We start from the raw sequence: 22,495 nt of genomic DNA on the forward strand, positions 1-22,495 counted from the left end.
TAATTTATTTTTTTGTGAATTTTGAACATTGAGAATTTAGTAAGCTAAGACCAAGTTTTTATGTCTAAAAGTCTAAAATCTTCTCTAAAAGAATAGAGATTTCAAGGTATCTTCTTTTCTGATGATGATTTGTGGCTCTCCTCCTTCACTGTGTAGGTCTGTGTGGAGAAGTTGATGCCCCTGAGCGCTTTCTCATCTGCCTTCCACCAGCCAACCTACAACAAACAGTCCATGTACCGGAAAGCCATCTTCGAGGCTCTGCGGGTAACAAACCCACTATTTAATCTCTGCTCTGAGTGTGTAGATGGTTGATGTTGATGTTAATAGGCTTGGAAACTATAAATCTCTCAGGATGAAATCAAACACCAAAAAAGCCAAAAAATATGAATGTGCTGGTCTAAGAGTCATTCCTCTCTTGTGTGCTCAGCCTGGTTGGCTATTTTGCATTTGTGGAGGTGGTGTTCTCATCTTGATCTGCCCACAATTTAAAAGTGGTAACATGTGGGTAACAGCAGTCCAATCTATAATTTTGTGTGGGGTTCGTTTTTGGTGAAAAAGTGAGAGAGAGAGAAGCTTCAGTGGCACCCACTGTGTCTCGTATGCTACAACCACATTAGTGTTTTAACTTGCCATAGGAGCCACATGAAAAACTGTTTTCCATCACTGCCATCACTTCTATTTCCAATTAATGATACGGAAACTTTGGTATATACATAAGTTCGACTGCTTGTGTATGTTATGTTTAGGTGGCCAGCGTCCGGGCGGGGAGGCCAGTTCCTTCCTGTGATGGCAGTGATGATGCAGAGGGGGTGGATCTTCAGACCAGAGAGATGATAGAGTGGGCCATGACCGGCTTCCTGCCCGCTGGTCCACAATCATTGGACCCTCCAGAGGGTATGTCATCTTCTCTCACACAAACACCACCTCCATCATTGTTAACTGGGCACATCAAATTACCTGTTTACAACTGTAGGAGGCACACTATGTGCTGTGTACTGTAAATGCACAGTACACAGCACATGTAAATGCAATTTAGAAATTACTCTTGCCTGAAAATCCCCAGAAGACAACTAAACATCTAACTGAATAAGAACACTCTGAGAGAGGTAGGCGTATCATTGTCAGTCTACAGTAAAGCGACACCTTGATGAATGGAGATACATGGGATTTACAAAAAAGCACAGGCCACTGGTTACACCCAGGAACAAGAAGAATAGATTAGACTTTGTAGAAACATTAAAATACAAGTATCTCGACAAATGAAACCAAGGTTAAATTGCACCAGAATGACTGGGAAGAGAAAAGTATGGAGAAGGACAGAAACGGCTCATGAGCCGAAGCATAACATATCACCTGTCAAACATGGTAGAGGCAGTGTTACAGTATGGGTGGCCAGTTGAACCAGGTCATGTTTATAGATCCCAGTATCTATACCAGAGACATTAAACTCATTTTAATTCAGTTAACTCAGTTTGAGCTTAATTTGATCTTCTTGCTTTAATAAATGTAAATGAGTGTACTCTGAAAACGTTCACATTCGGGGTCTGCTGTCATTCAATGAACATTACAGTTTAATCGTGAGGGTGGAGAAAAGCACAAAACCTTGCGATGTAGAGTTATTGTAAGCAAAATAATAATAATAGTATTGTAATATTAATAGTATTATTTTAGCTCTGTGCCCATTTTGTAAGGCTGTAAAGCTGGCATCAAAATAAAGGAAATAGCAAGATATTTACTCATGTTTCACATCTTTGGTATAACGTTTTTTATTTTGCAGTCTTGACCATGACATTCACAGCACTGCACATGTAAAGCATTTAGCTACAAGGATATCAAAGACAGCTGTATAAGTTGTTGGCTGTGATAAGCAACTGTACACTGCTGGAGCTTCCACACACGGATTTAGCCTTGGATAAGAAAACAATTAGTGAAAAAAGTGTCTGGATCCATGAATGCCTCTGACTATAGTCCAAAGCTGAGTTTGTGTTCAGCCACAGTGTAAAATAAAAATCAGCAGTTTTCCAGAGGGTCACACACTGGATAACTGAATCAAAATAAGGTTAAAAGTTCTAAAGAAAGTCCACTTTAATTCTATATAAACATTTAAATTAGCGTTCATCTTGCACCACAGTTGTGTGATACGCACCGCTGTATTGATTAGTAATACAACACACTGGAGTTCAATAGCAGTAAAGACCTAGTGCAGTGATTAACCTTGATATTGGTCAGCATAATGCCGCACAGTCGTTTTTTTTCTTTCGTAGGATGCTACAGGCAACCATTTTTTTCCATCTGTGTGATAGAGAAACTATCTAACCAAAAATGTGGTTTATTTACATGCTACTCTGCTTATATGCAGCTGCTGATAACTTGAGGTTCACTGTAATAAAAGTGTCTGAAATTGGAATCTTTGCAGTTTTAATTTACCTGCCTGGCTGATTCTGTCTCTTTAGTTTATGTGTATGATAAAGATATCATTATCATCAGTTTACTCCAATTATGACATATTCATTCAGTCCCTTCTGTCTGTTTAACAACCAAAGTGAAAGTCATCTTTTATATGTTATATGGATCTCTCCAGCTCTCTTCCACTTGTTACATTTCAGTCGCTGCACCACTGGCAGAAAAACAAGACAAATGAGCTCATTATTAATGTATTAATTATTCTGTTAAGGAGGGTTTTTTCCAGCTCTTATGGGGTTTCCTATCCACGTAAGGCATATTGGTTTGGCAGGGTGTCTGTCTTATCTGATTCCACAGATGTTTATATCTTTTTCTGCTGTTTTTTTTTTTTCTTTGTGGGGGGGGGGGGGGCATTTGGGTAACCAAATGTGTTTTTGCTTTAGTAAATGAAGTCTTACTTAAAGAATCAGGTGAAACTGTTAAACTTCTGTTTTTGTTTTACAGCCTTTGTGATTTTCCTTTGGGAAAAGTTACAAATTATTTGTATGTAGAAAAGACCCGTATCCTAAAAAGAATATTTACTGCAACAATTTCTATCTAAACCATAGAAATTGTCATTACTGACAGGAAAAGTGGGGCTGAAAGCAAAAACATTTATCAGTTATCAAAAGTACGCTCCATAAAGCTGTATGGATCTCTCTCAGTACAAACATTGCCCTGCTTTAGTTCATTTAATGTGTCCATGTGTTAACTTCATGCCCCTATCGCTACAGAGGAACAAAATCCATATAAGGAAGTGTACCCAGAGATGTGGGGGGAGCCTGAGGCTGCGTACACACCTCCACCTGCAAAGAAACCACGCAAAAACACGCAAGAAAAAGCAAAGATCAGAGAGGTGATCGACGAAGGGACCAGAGGTAAAAATGCAAAAAAAAAAATTGAAATAAATAAAAAAAAACCTTTCTTTTTATTTTGTCCATTTAGCATGTAAAACGAAAACACAGATTGTTGTTTAATATTCCGCTTTCTTTTAAACCCACACTAGGCTGATAATATCATACCTTCTATTAAACTTGTATTGTTGTTATCGTTTATATGTATTTGAACTAACTTGTGTTTTGTTTTCCAGAGAGACTTATATTTGAGATCAAAAAGAAGACCAGGAATATAGAAGGTAAAAGCATCTCCAGTTGTTTAACCGTCATTCATATTTAAACCAAAGAAGGGATACTTTATTTTCTTTCTAGTATTTCTTTTGTCTTAGCTTTGGTTAACCTTGGATCCAGAAGATTCAAAGTTGAGTAATAACATGACACAAAATATTAATAAAGGATTAAAAAAGATTGACACAATCCTTTAAAAATGCTTTATCTCCTTAAACCGGCATTTGGTTCGTAGTTGTCTCTCAAATTCATCTAATAAAAAAGAATAAAGGACTATTATTAAGCTTTCGCTTGTTAAGCATAAGCTGTAAAATAAATCAGTTTTACTAGATCTGTATAACCTGCCTTCAATTGGACCAGCCAACGACTGCATATCACTCCTACTTTTTCTGCTCTTTCCTGTAAAATTTAGAGTTCATTTTATTTATTAATTTTAATCACACAAACCCTATACGGCCCCAGATTGTCTTAGCATAGCAGATGTACTGAGACCTTATTCCAGCAGTCTGTCTCGTTATCTGATTCAGGCCTTTTAACTGTCCCTACATTTTAGACAAATAGCTGATGTGTTTACTGTCTACAAAATGTCAAAGTACATATAAACAGACACTTAAACAAACTAACAAATGCTGTAGATTTAGTTTGTCTGTATTTTCTCTCTGTTTTTGTTCAGATATCTGCATCTCCTGTGGAAGCCTCAATGTCTCCCTGGAGCATCCTCTGTTTGTAGGAGCAATGTGCCAGGGCTGCAAGGTGAGAATCCCTCTTTTTATTATTTATTATTTATTATATATTATTTTCTTAATTGCTTATCCAGCCTAAGGTCACAGAGGGGCTGTAGTCTATCCAAACTGTACAGGCGCCGTGCACTCAGACAACCGTTCGCACCCACATGTACAGCCAATTTAGAATCACCAATTAACCTAACAAGCATGTCTCTGGACTGTGAGCGGAGGCCAAAGCACAGGTTGGTCATGAAAGGTTAAACATGAAAGGTTTCTCAGTGTGGTCAAATCTGACTGTCCCATAGGTGGATGAAGGAGTTAGTTTGTGAAATTAGTTTGACTATATTCATACATTTTTCAGCATCACAAGTTTTCCCAATAATGCTACGTACAATTGCACTGCTGTAGCTTTTACTGCAGAGCTTTATTCAGTGGTGTTGAGCTACAGCTTTAAAGGTCTCATATATAAAACATAATGCTTTAACTCTATATAACACTTATAAAACAAACTATGAATATTTGGCACTTCCATGTGATTTTAAACTGAACTTACTACTGAGTTCAAGTAATCAGGTAGCATGTGATTGGTCAAAAGAACTCACACGATGTGAGCATAAACAGACCCCAGACAGCCCCAGAATACCCCAAATCTCAGCTGTTATGCTCAGATTCTGCATGTTCAACATGAAGGTTCCTGTGTGTACAGTTCTCCAAGGCTGCAACTAATCACTCTTATTATTATTAACTGAGTATTTTTGCCTGTCAACATGCAAAAGTGAATGAAAAAACAATCCAGACCACAAAGATATTAAGAACAATACTAAATAATACAAAGAGTCTCAAATTCTCACATTTGGGAAGCTGGAACCAGAAAATGTTTTTCCATGATAAATTTCTTCCAGCAACAAATATCTCACCCAGTATGTGTGGAAGCTGCATTTCCCCAGGGGAAAAATCCAAGCAGCTAGCTGTTTTGGAAGCAGTGACAATATTATTGGAACATCAGTTACATATTGGTAATCTGTTGTAGTTCACAGGCATGTAAAAATAAACTCAATGAACAGAAGGAGAAACAAAAAAAAAACTTGTGTTTTGCTCCTCGGCAGAACTCGTTCCTGGAGTGCGCCTACCAGTATGACGATGATGGCTACCAGTCCTACTGCACCATCTGCTGTGGAGGCAGGGAAGTGCTCATGTGTGGCAACAACAACTGCTGTAGGTCAGTATCAGGGGTTTGCAAACAGCAGCTTCTTTCAACACATTCAGGTCCTGCTAAGGTTTTCAATTTCACACAACAGTTTACACCTAAATGTCCAAACGTGATAAATCACTTTCTTTATTGGCACAAAGCTCATGTGGATTTGTTTATTTCAAAAGAGAGTACACAGTTGATTTTGGCATCTCGGCTCTAATCCTTTCACTGCAAACAGAGCAGAGATCAGACATGAAAATAATGAGCTTCAGTCCAAAGTGGTTTTTTCAAAGAACTCTCTGCAGTCCTGTAAAAAGCCAGGTACACCTCAACACCTTCAGTAGTTTGTAGGTTCACCTTAAGTAGCAACAACTTGAAGTATTTGTTTTCTGTATGACTTAATGAGATCCTCATATCCTAGTAAAGGAATTTTGGTTCACTGTTCCTTACAATCTTATTCACGTTCACTGAAGTTTCAGCCATTCTGTTGTAGAGCTGCAAGAATGGGCAAGGATTTCAGTCTCTAGATGTGCAAAGCTGGTAGAGACATACCCTAAAAGACTGGCAGCTATAATTGCAGCAGGTTTGGGGTGTTTATGCTGATATGCTAAATTGAGTGTTGTGCATTATGGCCAGTTATCTCCACTTTGGTCTTGAATGTCCAAAGGACTTTGTTCCAGAAGTCTGTTGTTTCTTCAGATTTAATTTGTAAACCTAAGCCATGCTGCCATGTTCTTTTTAGAGAAAAGAGGCTTTTTCCCAGCAACCCTTACAAACAGGTCATACTTTTTCAGTCTTCTTCTAATTGCACTGTCAGTAGAGTTCGAGACGAAGCCTACGAGTCTTTTTTATTTTTGGAATTTCTCTGAGACTTGCACTGTTCAAAGGCTGAACTTTATTTGTTACTTGACAAAGACATGTTAGTGAGTGGATAAATAGACATGAGACATGATGAATTGCTGTGTGTGCGTTTAGGTGTTTTTGTGTGGAGTGCGTGGATCTCCTGGTCGGGGCTGGCTCGGCAGCGGCAGCCATCAAAGAAGACCCCTGGAACTGCTACATGTGTGGACCCCGCAACACCTACGGCCTACTGCGACGGCGGGATGACTGGCCCTGCAGACTACAGCATTTCTTTGCCAACAACCACGAGCAGGAATTTGTAAGTTTGAATGCTCTCTTCCTACAAAACAATTTCCCTTACTCGTTGGGCTTGAATTGCCTTGTTGGTTGTTAAGAGTGTCAGAGGTGATAAATTAGTAATCTTTTATTATCACATGTTGTAATTGATTTGTGTGGATTGTTAAAGAGCAAAAAAGTTTGTCCAGATCTGTTTTTAACACTGTTTTCATAATGTAGGAGAGTCCTTCTAGAAAAAAGTGGCGCCATATTTGATGAATGAAGAGAGATCCATATAGATATAATACATGCATACAGACAGTCAAACACATGGGTCTTTCACTCCTGCATACACACTCCTATACAGACATATCAGAAGAACAAAAGGCCAAAAATAATGGGTGAAAGATTAAGCAAAAGCTAACCTAGAGAACTTAGCTTTTAGTGATTGTTTAAAACAAACCAGTGATTTGGCTGACCTGATAGGCCGAGGAAGGCTGTTCTAACATTTGGTAGCTACAACCTCAAAAGCATGATTGCCTCTTTTTTTAAAATAAAAGTGTGGAACAGTTAGGAGATGCTCGTGCTTCTTGTAGCTCGCTGCAGATTCTCAAATCTGCTTTGGATCACAGACCTGTTGTAGAAGCCAGATTTATTTCTGTTTCACTTTACTGACCGGCTGCCAGACATCTGTTTCGAGAATTCCTGACACTTGGTGCTACACAGCTTCAAGTCCAAAAATTTTCCTCCAAATCAGCTCTATCCTGTCCAGATGCTGCTCTTCATATGATGTCATATGATATCACATGATACGCCATTCATATGCGATGCCTATAGTTTCTTCCAGATCTCGAGTGTCAAAGTTCCCTTTAACTGCCATCTGTCACAAGGTGGAAACACCAGGCAGGAAGCACTTTGATATCTTGCTTTTGTTCTGCGTTACCATGAAGGCTGAAGGACCAGAGAATTTATCAACTGTGAAAGTCTTAATGAAGATTAAAGACCTCCATCATAACATCTAACACGTTAATGAAGTCCTGGTTGTTTCAGAAGTAAGGGGATTCCCAGATATTTACACATGCCAGTGTGAGAAACCAAAAGCAGACATATTTTCTTACTTTCACTTTACTTTACTTGTAGATAATATGACTGTAGATATACCTTCTTATGTGCTGTGATTACAATTTGCAAGTTTAATAATTAGCCACATCACGACCGAGGATCAACAGGTAGGAAAGAATTACCACACATAACTAATGCAGCGAGTTCATCAGTTATAAGCCACGAGCAAGTAAAACAATAAATAAAGCAACCAAAGTTCCAGCGAACCGAATGACCCGGTGGAAGAGAGAGGCTGCGAGCTCGAGCCCTCATTTATAGACGAGCAATAAATCTGTTCCCATATCCAAACAACAACACGAAGAGGGCGTCTGTGATTCCCGCCAGTTAACAGATGTTTAAACATTTACAGGTGTCTCACCTCATTACCATCCGCCCAGATCATTACCAGGTAAAGCACATTAAAGCCTCCTCCAGGCTAAGGGGTAGAGGGGGTGCCTCAGAATTCCTGTCAGGATTCATTAACCTGCAGTTCAACAGCAATTTATGGATCAACGCTAGCCATCATAACCACAATACTAATGAAAAACTAATTAAGGCTGCATAAATACAGAGTCTGGAGAATAATACTCGTTTTCAAATGTTTGTAGCTCAAGTTTCATTCTTTCAGTCCCTACCATAGCCCATTTTTAAAAATGCAGTTTGAGAATAGCTGTTATGAAGCATGGGGGGGCTATGACACCGAAGTGTCACTGTGTAAGTGGTAACATCAAATTCAGATGGCTCATTAAGCTGCTTTTATATTGTATTAATAAACATCCTGCTCTTCGGTACTGTATTACTTCTTACAGCAGCCTGTGAATATCAGACATCTTATTTAAGCTCACATTGCATGCTGTAAGTCAATGGATTGTGCTAAATTTAATGTATCTGCCACTTTACATCTTATCTCTTGTTATAACCTTTATAGAACTTTGAAGTGTGAATCATTACAGTTAGCTGGAAACATAATTATCTGGAGATCAGTGTGGGTTACGCTCCAGGGCTCGTCAGCTCTCAATTATCCACGAAGGTTAATGCACATCAAAACAGATCATGTTCACCTTTACTATTGATATTCTCTCCTTCTTCTTCTTCTTGACTTTTTTCTTTAGTAAAGAGCAGATCATTATCAGGAGAAGCTCTCTGCCTTTGCGTACTGTAGAGTTTGATATCTCATTTGATCTCCTCTTCCTCTTAACCCTCTCTCAGGAGCCGGCCAAGTTGTATCCCCCAGTTGCAGCAGAGAAGAGGCAACCAATCAGAGTCCTCTCTTTATTCGATGGCATTGCCACAGGTGTGTAAGTGCTGAGCGGCAATTAACCACTATTATCATCATCAATAAATTATTGATTAACAGGTTAATATGATCCTTTATCCTTACGACTTGTGCCATCATAATCGGGGTGTGTTGCTTTAAATAAGAAACAAAAAGAAATATAAAGATATCCTGTCACATCCTTATTCCACGCAGTTTAAGTCGCAGAAAAAAAGTTTGGTGCAGCTCACGATATTCTCAGATTAAAATCTCTTCTTCATTGAAGAGCTTGCCATTGAAAATGAAATAAAAAATAATACAGATACACATAAAACAAAAATAAAGCAAGTGAATTTAATGGTAAATGAGAAAAGTGGTTAAGTGGAAGTATAAAACAGAAATGTGAAGACAAAGTAAGATTTACTTCATCCATCCCAAAGTTGTCAAAGCAGTTAAAAATGAACACGACAAACATGAACAGCTGGTATTGGCTCAGCCTGGCGTTCTGACTGTGCGGGTTTAAGTATTTGTTATAAATGCTGTATGTTATAAATGTTGTTTCACCACATTCTGTTAGAAGCTTTGAGTATTTTGGAAGGATTTATATCTATTTTAAAAGATAAACATTTATAATAAGATTCAAGATTGTTTATTTTTCACATGCATAGTTATACAAGTACAAGACGCAGTGAAATGTGACCTGATGCGCTCCATGACTGTGCAAAGAGAGAGAACATTATATACAGTGAGTGAATATATACAAAGAGGACATTATGTGCATGCAGTAAGTGAGTGAGTTATATAAATTATATAAATAAATTAAATAAATAAATCTGAGAACGTACATTGTGTGAGTGGGGTGTTAAAGTGTCTTGTGCCGTAGTGAAGCCAGAAGGATCAGGAATGATATGCAAATGTGGTAACAATGACTCCCGTGTCACTTGCTTCTCTTGAGCCTCTCTGTTTTTGCTCGGATGGCGCAGAGCCTTCTGCCTGATTGCAGAAGTCGGAACAGTTTGTTGCTGGGATGGGACGGGTCCTTCAATATCTGAGCTGCTCTGGACCAGCATCTCCTGTTGTAAATGTCCTGAAGGGAGGCGAGAGCAGCCCTGCAGCAGCGTTCTGCTGTACGGATCACTCTCTGAAGACCTTTTTGGTCCTTAACAAAGCTCTTCCCATACCAGGATGCAATGTTCTGTGTGAGGATGCTCTCCACAGCACCTATATGGAAAGTCCTGACTTGAAAGTCCTCAGTTGTAAGGCAGTAGTTATGCATTAGGTAACAAAGCAATAAATAAATAAACAACTAAAAAGGTGCATAGTCTGCGCGGAGCAGTCAGGAAGGTGCCTGGACGTGGCCGCGCCATCTTAAAACCTAAACCCTTAAAGAGTTTTTAGCATGATGTTTGTGTGTCTGTCAGGTCTTCTGGTGCTGAAAGATTTGGGCATCCAGGTCGAAAAGTATGTTGCATCAGAAGTGTGTGAAGACTCCATCACTGTCGGCATGGTTCGACACGAGGGACGCATCATGTACGTGGGAGACGTACGCACCGTAACTCGCAAACATGTAAGAGAAATCATTATTGCTCCTCAAAACCACAACGTAACCAGAAAAATTTCCTCACATTATGTTAAAGGCAGTAATCTTTAACGTGCTGTGTTTCCACCGACAGATCGATAAATGGGGACCATTTGACCTGGTGATAGGAGGAAGCCCCTGCAACGACCTTTCCATAGTCAACCCTGCAAGGAAAGGACTTTATGGTAGGAAGCACTCGTATAATCATTTACTTGTTGCTCGTTGTGCTAAATGAAATAAGGAGGCTGAACTTTCCCTGTCTTCCTTCAGAGGGGACCGGCCGGTTGTTTTTTGAGTTTTACCGTCTGCTGCATGAGGCGCGGCCAAAACCCGGCGACGAGAGGCCGTTCTTCTGGCTGTTTGAGAACGTGGTCGCTATGGGAGTCAGTGACAAACGGGACATCTCCCGCTTTCTAGAGGTACGGCAAACAAACCCACAGCAGTTATTCTGTAAGTGAAATTTAAAAAAAGCCCCCCAACTACATCCCCACAGGACATTCTCAGTTGTGGTACAGAAGGTTGTTAGGATCCATTTATCCATCCATCCATTAGTTAGGTCAAAAGTAAGTCTTCAGGGCCGTGGTGCAGTATGACATAACATTCATATTCCTCTTCAGTGCAACCCAGTGATGATCGACGCCAAGGAGGTTTCTGCTGCCCACCGCGCTCGCTATTTCTGGGGAAACCTGCCCGGCATGTCCAGGTGATACAAACACACAAACACCACAGGTTTGTTCACTTTATTTCAGTAAGGAGAGATCATTTGGAAGAACTGAACATGATTTATTGAGATACAGAATTCAATACAGTTGTCTGGCGATTAGTCTCCGATGACCCATCGTAGCAGAACAAAATCTCAGTAGTAGCAGGAATTAGAGGACAGGACCCCCCAGAGTCTAGACACTGGTGGTGGTGAAGATGGAGGCTTGCACGGAGCTCTGAGTCACCAGGATGAGGCGGAGATGGGGAGGAGGTGGGTTGCACTAATGTGCATCTGAGAGGCAAAAAGACAGAAGTGTAGTGTGAAGGGTGATTGACTTGGAGAAGGTGTACAAGAAGATGATTGGATTAGAGCAATGATGTCAGTATTGAGTTTGAAAGCATAAGAAAACGAAAGCAATTAAAGAACAGACAGCAGCTGGACACCTGGGAAAGTCAGCTGCAGGGTGATTACGAGTTTTCCTTACTGAATTGAAAATGCAACTCTTCTTTAGGTTGTGCTTTTCTAAATACTGCAGGCCACTGACACCGATGGCAAACGACAAGCTGGACCTACAGGAGTGCCTGGAGCATGGCCGCACAGCCAAGGTATCCACTTGTGTGTATGTGTGTGTGTTTGTGTGAGAGAGTGTGTATTTGTGTGTCTGAATCACAGAAAGCTGCTGTTGAAAATGAGAGTAGGCTGTAGGATTAAAAGGGATGCGTGTGTTGGTTTGTTTGTTTGTGTCTGTCTGTGCGTGTTTGGTTCTGGATGCTAATTCCAGTTTGAGAAGTTGCGTACGATAACGACACGCTCCAACTCTGTGAAGCAGGGGAAAGACGAGCATTTCCCCGTCTACATGGACAACAAGGAGGACATACTGTGGTGCACCGAAATGGAAAGGTACAGGAGCCGCGTGTTTGTGTGTGTGTGTGTGGTTTTTTATTACCTCTTAACATCCAGCAGGTGACTGCAGACCTCTAAGGGTAACGGTTAGATTTCATTTTGACCATATGGGTCTTCTGTATTTACATTTAGGCTTACGTTAAAAAATGAAAAATCCATATATACATACCTGTACAGGTGGATGTTAAGAGGTTAATTGTTTTAAGCATGTTCTTGCATGAAAGTGAACTTGTTTGAATTATTAAAAGAAGCTATATCCTGTCAAATGGTCACATGGTGACATAGTAGGGTTGAGATTGTAATTCAAGCATGTTAGACAGGGGGCCCGTTCTTCGTACCTCGCTAAGTAAGTTAGCCGGATTTGACTGTTGACGATTTCGCGTGATCCTGGATCGTTCGGTTCTTCGAAGCCCATCCGGGACTTGCTGTCATAGCAACAGAGCCGTAAGCGTAAACCTGCTCGGGAGCAGGCTTACTTTATGTAAACAGGATTAGATCGCGGCCACTCAGGTATTTCCGCTTCATGTATACGAAAGCAACAGCGATATTTTACCACTGTTGTACCATAAATAAATAACATCAATGTAACTAAAGATAATGCAGCACTTGATCCTTTTATTGATGTCACACAGATACATACAGTGTGCTCATAGAGAGATATCGATTTTCCCGTGAGGGTATTATTTACTTAACCAACTTGTTGACGAGGGGGTGCAGGACCACCACCTGTCTTTTTTTGCGCTGCCCCTTTTCTTGGTTGCTGTTATAAACAAACAAACAGATTATTTCAGGGTCTCTGTCCAAGAGACGAAAAGCAATATAAGTGATAAATATTACCATTCTGTAGAATATTCTTATATTTCACTTTTACTTGTTCCCATGTTCTAGTGGGTCCTGTTGTGGCTCTAATGTGAAAGGGGATATAATATAACATAATGTAATATAATATAATGTAATATAATATTGGATAATATAGTGTGATATGATAAATCTACCCTACCACCTACTGGTGTTGGCCAGAGGGGCCGATGGCGCGATATGGCAGCCTGGCTTCTGTCAGTCTGCCCCAGGGCAGCTGTGACAGCTACCAGTGTGTGAATGTGAGAGTGACTGAATAGTGGCATTGTAAAACGCTTTGGGTGCCTTGAAGAGCGCTATATAGATCCACTCCATTATTATTGTTATTATTAAATTACTTACGAGTTTAATTTGTCAGCAACTTTCTGCCAGCCTAAAATCCCTAAACCTAAACTCCTAAAATCCCTCACTCAAGAGTTCTTGCTCTGCTGCCGAAGAATACCAAGTGCGCTCCTTCGACATTTTCGCCGACCAATCAAAGGGTTGCCGATCAATGTTTCTACTATCGATGCGTAGCCCCTGTTGGGCCACCCAGTGATCTCACATTACTTCATCCAGCTATACTAATCGTCGACAACAGGTGTGTTCGGGGAACCGGAATAGCGAGCTCAGAGTTAGCGCGATGATTTGATCTTGGATGTGTCATTTGATCTTGGATGTAGTAAGCGACGTACGAAGAACGGGCCCCTGAGATCATGTACGTGTCTCGCCTCACCCTCAAACGGTCGCATCAAATGGCCGGCCCTCCCTGAGCTTAGTTCTGCTGGAGGTTTCTTCCTGTTAAAAGGGAGTTTTTCCTTCCCACTGTTGCCAAGTGCTTGCTTATAGGAAGTCATTTGATTGGTGGGGTTTTCTTTCTCTTATTGTAGCATCTTTGTCTTACAATACAAAGCTCAATATGAGATTAATTGGGCTAAAAACTTATGATGTAGTTGTGCCACGTGTTTAACTAACAAGATTTCCCATTTCATGAAATGAAATTGTGTCTCTGCTTTACTATTTGGTAATGAGGGAGAATTTCAATATATGTAAATTGTAAAATGAGAAGTGGGGTTCATATAAAAAGAGGGGTGATTACTAAATGAGACACAGGTGGAAGCAGTCAAATTCAAGGTAAATGAATAATTTGACCGTGTTTCAATGGAGGGAAAGAAACAAAAGCAGGAAGTAAAACATTAAAACAAAAAATAATCAAAGCAAATGAAAAGCAAACATTTAAGACACATAAACACTCACATGCACACACTGTAAAGGACTACTTCCTGAGATCCCTTTTAGACCACTGGCTGACCTTAGTCAAGACCACAACCATCATCCCTCTTCCCAAGAAAAGCCAAACCACCTGCCAAAATGACTATAGACCAGTTGCAATCCAATCATTGCAAAGTGCTTCAAGAGAGTGGTGCTGGCCTACATTCAGAGCAACATCACAGACACTCTGGATCCCCTGCAGTATGCCTACTGGCCCAATAGGTCCACATCAGACGCCATCGCTGCTGCCATTCACTATTTCCTCTCCCATCTGGGAAACAAATACTCATACATCAGGGTACTTTTTGTTGATTACAGCTCCTCCTTCAATACAGTCCCACACAAACTCACTCACAAGCTGGCAACACTCGGCCTGCGCCCCACCCTATATGACTAGCTACTGGACGTTTTGACTGGTAGGGCCCAGTCCGACGACACTGCAGTGATCGGTCGCATCACTGGAGGGGATGAAGCGGCTTACAGGAGAGAGGTGGCCGGTCTGGTGTCATGGTGTGAGGACAACAACCTCACCCTCAACACTGAAAAGACAAAATAGATGATAGTAGACACGAGGAAGAAGGGGAGGCATCACCAGCCGCAGTTTATCCGGGGCCTTGAAGTGGAGAGGGTGAGCAGCTTTAGATACCTGGGCGTCTACATCTCTGAGGACCTCACCTGGACACTGAACACCACACAGGTGGTCAAGAAGGCTCAGCAGCAGCTGTATTTCCTGAGGAGGCTGAGGAAATTTGGTATGTTGGCCAAGATCCTCAGCAAGTTCTACAGCTGCATTGTGGAGAGCACACTGACCAGCTGCATCACTGCAGCAAACGCCTGCAGAGAGTAATAACAGCTGCTGAGAAGATCATCAGGATTCTGCTGCCCTCTCTGCAGAGCATCTACCATCACAGAGTCCAGAGGAGAGCTGCCTCCATCCTCAAAGACCCCACACACCCCCAACATGGACTGTTCACACTTCTGCCGTCGGGACAAAGGTTTAGAAGTGTGAAATCCAGAACATCCCGACTCAACAACTCCTTCTTCCCCACTGCTGTCAGACTCTTGAACAGCTGAACTATTTTAACAGTAATAATTTTGCACATCAGGTCATCTTACATATTAAACCAGCATTAAGCTCAAAGCTCTTTTGCACACCAATCTATTTAACACTTCAGTTTTTGTTTCCATTTATTTATTTATACTATTTGCATTTTATCTGTTCCAATTTTATTTGCACATATTAACCAGCATCTGTGTGTGGACAGCAGAGAAAGAATTTCATTGCACAGAGAAATGCTTTTCTTTGTCCTCATGACAATAAACTTTTTGAATCTTTGAAAGACAAAAACTAACAAATATAACAAATTCAAATGAAAAAAAGAATCTTCTTTTAAGTTTAGGATCCTAAGTGATTTGAAATATTTCTTGGCTTTGCTTCACAGACCTTTTTCTATTTAAAGTCTGAAGTAATGATCTGTGTGGTCTGTTTCAGGGTGTTTGGTTTCCCCGTCCACTACACCGACGTGTCCAACATGAGTCGTCTGGCCAGACAAAGGCTTCTGGGGCGTTCGTGGAGCGTCCCTGTCATCAGGCACCTTTTTGCTCCTCTGAAGGAGTATTTTGCCTGCAACTAGTCACACACACCAACTCCCTCCCACGTACAGACACACACATATAAACAGAAACAGACACTGATAACCATACACAGTGTACAGTCAGTACATGAAGGTTGGCTGACGCAAAATGAAACAGATGACCGGACATAGACACACAAACACTCACATACACACTCTGTAAAGGACTGCTTCCTGAGATCCCTTGTAGACCACTGGCTGACCTTAGTCCCCTGGTGCTACCGTGCTACCACACACACATACACACACACACACACAGGTACAGTTTTCTGTCATACACAAACTTCCTGTCCAACCTTGAAACTGATGTCTTCTGGCTTTACTGTGTCGTATCAGCTGGAGTTCAAACCTCCAGGGGGCGCCAAACTAACACAGATGCCCTGCCTTTTTTCTGTCTTTAAGATCTCTATGAATACGTACAAACAGACCAATGAGTCCCGCAACACTTTACTGTATTCATGTGTTGTGAAAACAGAAAGACACACAAACACACGTAACATTCGTGGTGCTGGTCAGGCAGTGATACAATCGAAATGGTGCCACTTTAATACAACACTTTTACAGATTTTGGTGCTCTTGGAGACTGAATGGTCTCTGCTTGTTTCAGTCGCTGCAGTTTTGAGTTCAAATAGACGAGCAGGTGGAGGCAACAGCAGGCAAAACAGGTAGCTGTGAGGTTTAAGGATTGAATGAGGGTGCAGGAGAGTGTCCAAAAGGAAGATAACGCAGCTTAGATTTCTTGATGCATGCTCCAGGTAAGGAAATCCCAAAAAGTTGATTCTGGACATAGCGCTTTCAATGGGAGGAACGTTTCGCTCGAGTGAACAGCGGAAGTGGAAGAACATTGTACCAAAAAGGCTTCAGTAAAGCTGGGAAGACACCTAAAGGAAGCTCCAGGCAATCCTGGAAAGAAGGACAACTGCTACCTAAGCAAAAATGTTTATTGATCTTTTTTTTTTCAGGAGTAATAGAACAGCTGAGACGTATTTTCTGTAAACACCACGTCTCGGTAGCTTTCAAACCCTAAAACACCCAGCGCCAAAAATTGCTCCCCCCAAAGGATCAGGTCCCCCAGCACAAACAGAGTAATATAGTTCACGCTGTTAAGTGCCAGAAGGATTGCCACGATTCATACATTGGGGAAATCAAACAACCTCTGGCTAAGCGGATGGCATCTCTGAATTGAGGAGGACGCCTAAGAGTTCATCTTTTCACTTTCATGCTGTGATTGCAGTCATTCCCCAACTCTCTGTGAATGGTATGGCAATTTGCATGTTTATGATCATGAAACTGACCTCACAGTCCATTGTTACTCACTGGTGCTAGTTTTAGTCATTATACAAAGGTACTGTTTATAAGGTTGGGGAAACCTGCAGTCAGGTGAGACTGAGGAAGTCACTGAAAATGCTACGTCCAGATGAACAGAATCAACTTTTTGGGACCAGCTCAGATTAATATATAGATCGTTTTTCTTAGTGTGACTACAGCTTAATAAGACTATAACCTTTAAATGTTTCTTAAAGGAGGAGGATGCTCTTGTGCTACAAATAATCCTTGCAGATGAATTTATACCTCAGTGCAAAGAAAAGAAAGAAAAAGAGATCCACTTTTATCTAAAGCAAAATGAAATAATAAAATAAAACAGAATTTTATTGGGATGCAGCTGTGGTTTGAGGAGTTTATTTTACTTGTTAATGTTTGATTTTTGTATTTTTCAGTAGTTTCTTGTGTCTCCAGGGTGGACTTACTATTATCACTTTAGTTTCAGTGTTAGTTTTACTTCTCCTTATTATGAAATGTATGGTAGTTTTTATCATGATGGAATAATACAATACAACAAAACAAACACAGAGATGAAGACATCCTGGTGTCCTCAACCTGGCTGACAAATTGACTAAAACCGAAGACAGTTGCTGTATAGTTTAATATTTTATATAGTTTTGTAAGTGTTTTGGTTAGTTTTCGTTTTATTTCAGTGAACTAATTTGTGGTTTAGTTTCAGTTAACTTTAACAGCCTTATTATAAGATCAAAATGCTGACATATATAAAAGCAAAAAACCTTCTGAATGTAAACAAAAGTTATGAAATTTAAAACTAGTACAGTAGAAACATCCTTGCTGCTGTCTGCATCCTCAGTGTTTAGAGTGCCCTCTAGTGGGAGACAACCATACTTCATACTGCAAATGTACTCTATACACCGTATATAAAACACAAGCTACTTCTACTTTCCTCACAACAAGCAAACCATCTCTGTACTGTACTGATTACTTCCTGGTGGTTTTCAGACACTAGGTTCACGAATGCTTTTAATAATGAAAATATTTCCTCGTGTTTCACTTACGCTGGGATGACAACTGTTAAATGACTTTGGTGCTCATTTTCAATGTAATATTACTCTGATGTCACTCAGCTGATGATCATCAGGAACAAGTAGATGTCATCATATTATACCAAAGTTTGCCTCGTTAACATTATTGGAGGCAGAAGACGACGTTCATTGGATGTTAGGTTGATAGATTTGAAGTTAAATTCAAGTAATCTCAAATTTAACTTGATTATCTTTTGACTTCCTCTATTTCTTCAAGGTATTGTTTAGGGCTAATGGGAAATTTCTGTAAAATGTTATGCTAACAACTCTCCAGCATCATAAATTCCAAACATTAAGTAATGTGCAAAATAATTTAGTGTTTGAGTGGATTTGAGATCATGAAATGCAAATATATTTATTGTTTAGGACGTGGCACAGTGTCCTCCAAATGTGTACTAACTGCACTAACTCCAATGCTTTTGTTGTCTGTTTTTGAACTGGCATTTGAACATAAGATCCAAATACTGCCAAGATACCAAAGTAGAAACTGGATTTAGCTTTTGTTTCATTCTATTCATATTTTATTTTTTATATGTACAGTGAACTCAAATGTATACTAACAGTATTCCGAGTTTCATATGAAAATCTCACCTCAAAATAGAAGTGAACAGTTTTAATCAAACTTTTTTTTCCCTTTAAATTCACATCAACTTAGCGGAAGAAGGTCTTTTGACAATTCCTTAAATGTGTTAGAGAGAAATCAGCCGTTGGTGAAGTAGGACCGTGTAATACCACTTTGTACCACAAGATAGCACATCAGGTTTATGTATTATTACTTAGGCTGGCAGTCTGGCAAATGAAAGGAGTAAATGAATGAAAGGCCTCTTGAGGAATAAAAGCAAATATCAGAGGGTAAAACCATATCAACAGAGCCACATGGAAAACACTGCCCCCTGATGGTGAAGGATTTAGTTAAAAGCTGCAAACAGCTGCAAAAAGCTCCTTTAAAGAGAAAGCCCCTCGAGGCATTTATTTGGACAGTTTTGAAATACTATCTAAATTAGCTTTAATTTCAAAGGTCACTGGGACATAAGAAACAGAAATAAGAAAAAGAAAGAAGGTATTTTTCCCCTGGAAGTTAAACTTCTATCAACATAGCAAAATTCCCAGGATCTCAGTTCAGGATGTCTGCGTCTCTGTTTATGTGCTTTCAATCTCCAACTCCAACCATAGGGAATATAAAGGACAGGATTTTATCCATCAACTTAAAATAACCAGTAGTCTTTTCTTGCATTGCCCCCTGCTGGTCATTCAAAAAAAAAAAATCCAGGTTTAAGGCACTTCTGTCTTTTACAGAATGAGGTTAAACTCATTCTGCAGGATTATTTCTGCCTGCAGAGCACCATCGCCTCCGAGAAGCATTAACCTAAAACATTGGTGGTTAGAAGTAGAAGACATTCAGCATCCTCTTCTCAGCAGCATTTTACGCTCCCTCCTCTTACAATGCAGCTTCTTTCTGTGCCTCAGCTCCACTGTCAGTTAAGTGACTAGTCTGCCATCCCCCTGGCACTCGTTCTCCCCCTGTGCTTCACAGGGATCCAAAACGTCCTACAGTCACCGTTCTGCGTCGGCTGAAAGCAGAGGCCGACTTTACTCTGTGGACAATATGCTGGCTTTCTACTTCCTGTGACTGAAACAGATAGCCCTGTATAAATAAAAAGAAGCTTCCTTATGTAACACAGGTTCAGCTGTGTGAGCCTTCTTGGGTGTTTCATCTGCCTTTCACCCAATGCATGCTGGGATGAACTCAGCTGCTCTGTGAAGAGGAAATGTCATCCAGTGTGGTGGCTGTATTTATTACACACACACTCACACACACACACATGAGAAACAAGTTCATATGTATGTTTTATTTAGACAGGGCTGCCTTTAGAGAAAACACTTCAGTCTGGTGCTTTTGGTCCTCGGACGACCATCTTTTCCAGGAAGCCTTCCGATCCTCAGACCTTCCTCAGATACCAGCTAACAACTGGACACATGCAGTCTATGCCGTCTCACACACACAAACACACACACAGACCTTCACACAAACATGCACAACCTCTCATAGCCACAGTAAGCCAGCAGGTTCAAAGATTTTGTTCCATCGTGTTTACTCTCCGTTTCTACAACCAACCTTCAGGTGCTTTTTAAACTCTGCTCTTTTTTACAGTGCTCTTCCTGCAGGTCTCACACACACTCACACTCTCATTTGCTGGAAACAACCTTCACGCTTCTCCTTTCGCTACAGAACACCCAACACCGCTACACTCACACATGCATACACACTGTGTTCTTGCCGGCCGCCTGTCCGCCATCAGGCTTTCCGCAGCGCTGCTGGCTGTGACATCATCATGGCCCACGACGCTTGGTGCTCCCAAATCCTGCCCACCCTTACCCTAATCTCTCCCTCACTCCAATAACCCCACCTCGCCCTGCCCTGCCCCTCCCCAGGTGCTGCATGTCAGTCAGTCAGTGTAATCTCCGATTCCATGTTAGATTAGGGAGTAACGATAATAATAATATGGTAATAATAATTACAGTAATAATCTGTTATTGTGTGTGTGTACTGTTCCAGGTTGGTGCTCAGTTCAGTTCAGTCTCAGCCTAGAGTGGAGAGAGAGAGGCTAGAGAAAGCATATATTACAGTTAGTATAGTGACTTGTTCTATTTTAAATCGTTGAAGCTATGAGCCGCGCGATGCTCTCAAACAGAGACGGGTTGAGTTAAAGCTGTCTGTAAAAGCTGAATTTCCACTGGCACAAGGCAGTTCCCAGTCTGGAGGTCCTGAGACTTAAGAAACGTATTAATAAAATACATGAGCTTCACAGAATTTTATCATTTCAGATTTATTTAAGGCCGTGTGCAGATCTGATCCATGCCAAAACATTTAAATCAAATTTAATAACTTAGTTCCTAAAGTTTTTGTCAACCGGAAATCTGAGCTTCTTCAGAAGCTGTTAAACAGTTAAATAACTTCACAACTTTTAGATGGGGATATTTATATCTAGATGTATATACACGCCAAAGTAGCCATAATATTAAAGTACCTGCCTAATATTGTATAGGCCCCCCTCAATCTGGGAAGTTTAGAGGCCACATCCAAACATCAGGCTTGTTGTTGCGTTCCTCGAGCCATATTTGTGGTGTGCTGAGGGAGACCACTGCCATTGGGGAGTGCCCTTGCCATAAAATGTGTGAGCTTGACATGTAAGCCATTGCTTGGTGGGCGTTTTGTGACAAAGTGACACCTGACTGTACGCCAGGATCCAAATTTCTCAGCAGAGCATCGCATTAAAAGCGTGATCACTCACTGCAGCTGCCAGTGGTTTAAGTCTTGGGGCTCACCGGCGTTTGTTATATTTGCTCTGGAGGCTGCTGGTTCAGCACAGGCATGACGATTTTCAGCCTGTTTACAGTTTCCAGCTGTTTATTTTCCTTTTCTCCAACACGTCTCTGTGTGAGAGCTCCATGGGGGGGAAAAGTGTGAGGAAAGGAGCTGACGTTTTTAAGTGATGGGTGATACGGTGATGATGTTTCTGTTCGCCTATCGACAGCTTTTAGGCTGAGTGATGCGCTGTTTTAAACACTGATACACTTTCAAACACACACATACATACACAGACAAACACACACTGCTATGACACAGAGCAACCGACGCTCACACGCAGAGATACATGCACAACACCTACAAATACAATGCTGTGGCGCATGCAGACACTCATCTCATGGACTAAATGTAAGATGAGCTTTTAGGAAAAGGAGGACCTGTTGGTGTTTCAAAAGGTGCTAAAATTTTATCTGAAAACAAGAAAAATTTATTGTTAGGAGTATAAATCAAGTTTGTCTTTACATTTACTGTATTTATGTTTGCGGTAGTGAAGAAAGGCACTATTATTATTTTACTCTTGTATGAATATGAACTAATTAAAAAGGCATTTTAACTTTGTACTTGAACAGTGTAAGAAATGAACCGTGAATAAACAAGAACTGTTTATTGTGACTATCTGCTTAGTGTGTCTACCTATGTGGCATTTGGGGGTGCTATGTCTTAAAAATCTAGATGTAAAACTACAGAATATGTTCTGGATTTTCATGGCCAAAACTGCCCTGTAATTATAAAATATAAAGTTTTCATTAATTCACAGAAAATGTGCTTTGTTCTGTGAAACCACACAACAAACAAACAAACATACATTTCTTTAGCAGATAATGAAAAAACAGGAACTTTCTGTTGTTTATCTTGTTTACTTTGGTGTAGCAT

At 40.6% G+C, this 22,495-nt stretch overlaps 1 protein-coding gene across 11 annotated transcripts in view; it reads left to right on the plus strand.

Annotated features, from left to right (window-relative positions):
• Positions 1–22,234, plus strand: part of LOC146558186 (DNA (cytosine-5)-methyltransferase 3A-like) — a 104,384-nt gene extending 82,150 nt beyond the window's left edge. For 4 of the 11 annotated variants that reach the window (XM_085247524.1, XM_085247532.1, XM_085247525.1 and 1 more), the window contains 15 exons: positions 157–264; positions 747–894; positions 3,177–3,320; positions 3,533–3,577; positions 4,240–4,319; positions 5,398–5,510; positions 6,459–6,642; positions 8,910–8,994; positions 10,377–10,522; positions 10,629–10,719; positions 10,805–10,953; positions 11,152–11,237; positions 11,749–11,842; positions 12,019–12,137; positions 15,742–22,234. In XM_085247524.1, the coding sequence (XP_085103650.1) occupies positions 157–264; positions 747–894; positions 3,177–3,320; positions 3,533–3,577; positions 4,240–4,319; positions 5,398–5,510; positions 6,459–6,642; positions 8,910–8,994; positions 10,377–10,522; positions 10,629–10,719; positions 10,805–10,953; positions 11,152–11,237; positions 11,749–11,842; positions 12,019–12,137; positions 15,742–15,883 (1,734 nt within the window). In that variant the 3' untranslated portion in view covers positions 15,884–22,234. The remainder of the gene's footprint in view (positions 1–156; positions 265–746; positions 895–3,176; positions 3,321–3,532; positions 3,578–4,239; positions 4,320–5,397; positions 5,511–6,458; positions 6,643–8,909; positions 8,995–10,376; positions 10,523–10,628; positions 10,720–10,804; positions 10,954–11,151; positions 11,238–11,748; positions 11,843–12,018; positions 12,138–15,741) is intronic. The other 7 variants (XM_085247527.1, XM_085247533.1, XM_085247530.1 and 4 more) reach the window with 5 other exon arrangements.
• The last annotated feature ends 261 nt before the right edge of the window (positions 22,235–22,495 follow it).

Source organism: Mchenga conophoros, linkage group LG15, assembly GCF_057382185.1.
Source record: "Mchenga conophoros isolate Kocher_MC1m ecotype Shallow Benthic linkage group LG15, M_conophoros_male_GT1.1, whole genome shotgun sequence".
Taxonomy (NCBI): domain Eukaryota; kingdom Metazoa; phylum Chordata; class Actinopteri; order Cichliformes; family Cichlidae; genus Mchenga; species Mchenga conophoros.